The sequence below is a fragment of the Poecilia latipinna genome, unplaced genomic scaffold (assembly GCF_001443285.1).
Source record: "Poecilia latipinna isolate Pla-1442-1.1 unplaced genomic scaffold, P_latipinna-1.0 Scaffold882, whole genome shotgun sequence".
Lineage (NCBI taxonomy): Eukaryota > Metazoa > Chordata > Actinopteri > Cyprinodontiformes > Poeciliidae > Poecilia > Poecilia latipinna.
Window position 1 is genome coordinate 252,703 of NW_015113498.1, and position 2,709 is coordinate 255,411.

Sequence of the window (2,709 nt, forward strand, 5' to 3'; positions counted from 1 at the left end):
CCGAAGCCAGTGGCAACCATGGTGGCAATGTCTATGGTGGCAACACTGGCAGTTAGCCCGAAAACAGTGGCACTTGTGACCAATAACGCAGGTGTCAGCGGAAATGCCAGTATGAGGTGCCGAAGTTAGCGACAACACTGGCAGCTAGCCCCGAAAACAGTGGCTGCCGCGACACATGCCACCGGAAGTGCCACGGTAGGTGTGGTGTCACGATTTGCGCCTGCTGTTTCTCTTTCTCCAGTGCGCTTTGGGGTAAATGGGTGATTTATAGTTTAGATTTGTTTTTCCTCTTCCCTTTATTTTTGTTTGGGACTGTGGTTGAGTTTATGGTGAATGGTTCCTATAGAAAGCATAGAGGCTTTGGGGATGTTGTGTTTGTCAGTTGGGGACAACACTGAATGTGAAAGGATGGGTGGGTACTTGTTTTTGGTTCTTTTTCTTGCTTTGTTTGTGTGCTTTTTGTTTTCTTTATGTCATTTATTATTTACACAGAAGCTGGCTAACTACAAACTGACAGGGTACACCATTGACAAGACTAATCAATGTGATTTGGACCATTTTCTCTCATCGTGTATGTAGATGTTGACTTCCACTGACTCCACCTCTACCTCTGTAAGTAATGGTTGCCATGTTAATTTTATTAGCTGGAATGTAAAAGGATTGAATCATCCAGTGAAACGGAATAAGGTGCTTTCTCATCTCTGCTGCCTTAAGGCACAAATAGCATTTCTGCAAGAAACGCACCTTAAAGATATAGATCATTCAAGGCTTAAAAGAAGTTGGATTGGGCAAATTTTTCATTCTAGTTTTAATGGTAAAGCACGAGGCGCAGCAATTCTGGTCAATAAAAATACTCCATTCATAGCGTCGGATATAAAGACTGACTCAAATGGCCGTTACGCAATTGTGACTGGGTCACTTTTTAACACTCCTATTATATTAGCAAACATATACGCCCCTAAATTCTTCAACAACTTCATTCACTCCCTTCCTCTAATTGATACTCACCAACTGATACTTGAAGGAGATATGAATACCGTCTTGGATCTTTCTTTGACCAAAAACATTTAAGAAAATAAATTTAGAATAAGCTAGTTTTAAAACTTAACATGTCTTGATTCAAATGGCCTAATTGTGGTTTTGAAATTAGTAATGTATTCTGGCTCTTTGACCTTTATTTTACCTGTAGTTACAGCAGGTGGTTTGCTAGGATCGTTTGAATTGCCTTTTGTCTGTGTGGGAAAAACAATACAGTAGAAGTTCTAGCTTTTCACACTCATCTGTGAAAAGCCGTAAACACAGCAGGGGTTCCTGGCTTCAGATAAAGATATTGTTGGTCCTACTTATTTTGCTTTATTTCAGGTAGGGGAAATATTAATTACTGTTTTGTTACCGTTTTGTTAGCGCAATAACACTTTCATGACATTATTATGATTACTATTATGACATATTTATGACATATAATGATTCTTGGTTAATGACGAGTTGTCATAACGAAGACACGTTTGTCTACATTAATGTCAAGTTGTCATAATGAAGACATTTTTGTCTAGGTTAATGACAAGTTGTCATAACAAAGGCATTTTGAATAATGTCAACTTTGTATTAAAAGTGTCATGATTTACCAAGGAGGACTTCCTCATGTTCATGACAGGTGTTGCGTCATGTTTATGACGGTGTTATGACAAAGACTGTCATAAGTGTTACCGCACTTTGAAATGCCTTGCTGCTGAAATGTGCTATACAAATAAAATTTTATTTGATTTGTATCAAAAACTACAAAAATGGCAGAACGGGTTGAAGTGGAATGCTCTGTGACCTAGAGGGGGGGCGTGAAATGTCTCATTCACATTTAAAAAGACCGCAGAAAAAGAAAACGAGGAGTCTATGGAGCTACAATAACCAGAAACTGCATTGCAGTTCTACATTATATAGATTATGAGCAAATAATTTACATGTGAAAAGGAAGGATTTAAATGCATTATATGTCCACTTTAAGCCCAACAATAATTGTTATCCTGCATTTCAAAAGCTGTTCTGACAGCTTTTGAAATGCAGTAACTGGACACATGTGGACACAGTAAGTAATCCCAGTGGCACCCTGGAAAGTGAATATGTTCAATGGTTTCTAGACAGTACTCTATCTAAAACTATCACTCTGTCTATCTCTACGAATAATGACTGAATTCTAGCATTTTAAATTAGAGCAGTCGCTAAAGATAGTTTCTTTGAATTCCTTTTGCATGAATCTATTTTCAGAAAGGTTCTTTTCCTGCATTGTACTAAAACAGCAGGACAATGCTAGACGGTTTATTAGGCCAACGAGGAGGAAGTCCTAAGGTTTTCAAGCCTGCCTGTGTGCTGGGGGCCATCTCTGGTGACAAAGAAGTCGATGATCCTGGAGGTAAAGTCGAAGGCCACTTGTGTTTTACTGTAGATCACAGTGATGCAATGTCTGTCCCCGTAGCTGGCCCGCGGCATGCCGCCACTGAACAGCAGGAACGGAGGCCTACACAAACAAGATCCAGTTCAGTTCGGTTTGCCCACTGGTTAATGTGTAACATGTCCAGGTTCAACATTTGCAAGAATTTACTGAGGACACTGTCCAACTAAATAACTGCTAAGTGTAATGAGCTCACCCTCCTGCAGTCGGAAGCTGAACTATTTTATTGATGGCCTTGCAAGGAAAATGTCCTGGAACAAGAAAAT

The 2,709-nt window shown here is 39.6% G+C and overlaps 1 protein-coding gene across 1 annotated transcript in view; it reads right to left on the reverse strand.

Annotated features, from left to right (window-relative positions):
- llgl2 (LLGL scribble cell polarity complex component 2) overlaps positions 1-2,701 on the reverse strand; it is a 44,703-nt gene extending 42,002 nt beyond the window's left edge. Inside the window, exons 1-2 of the mRNA XM_015048415.1 lie at positions 2,640-2,701; positions 2,355-2,509 (exon numbers count right to left, since the gene is read on the reverse strand). Of these exons, the coding sequence (XP_014903901.1) occupies positions 2,355-2,481 (127 nt within the window). The 5' untranslated portion in view covers positions 2,482-2,509; positions 2,640-2,701. The remainder of the gene's footprint in view (positions 1-2,354; positions 2,510-2,639) is intronic.
- Positions 2,702-2,709: the final 8 nt, after the last annotated feature.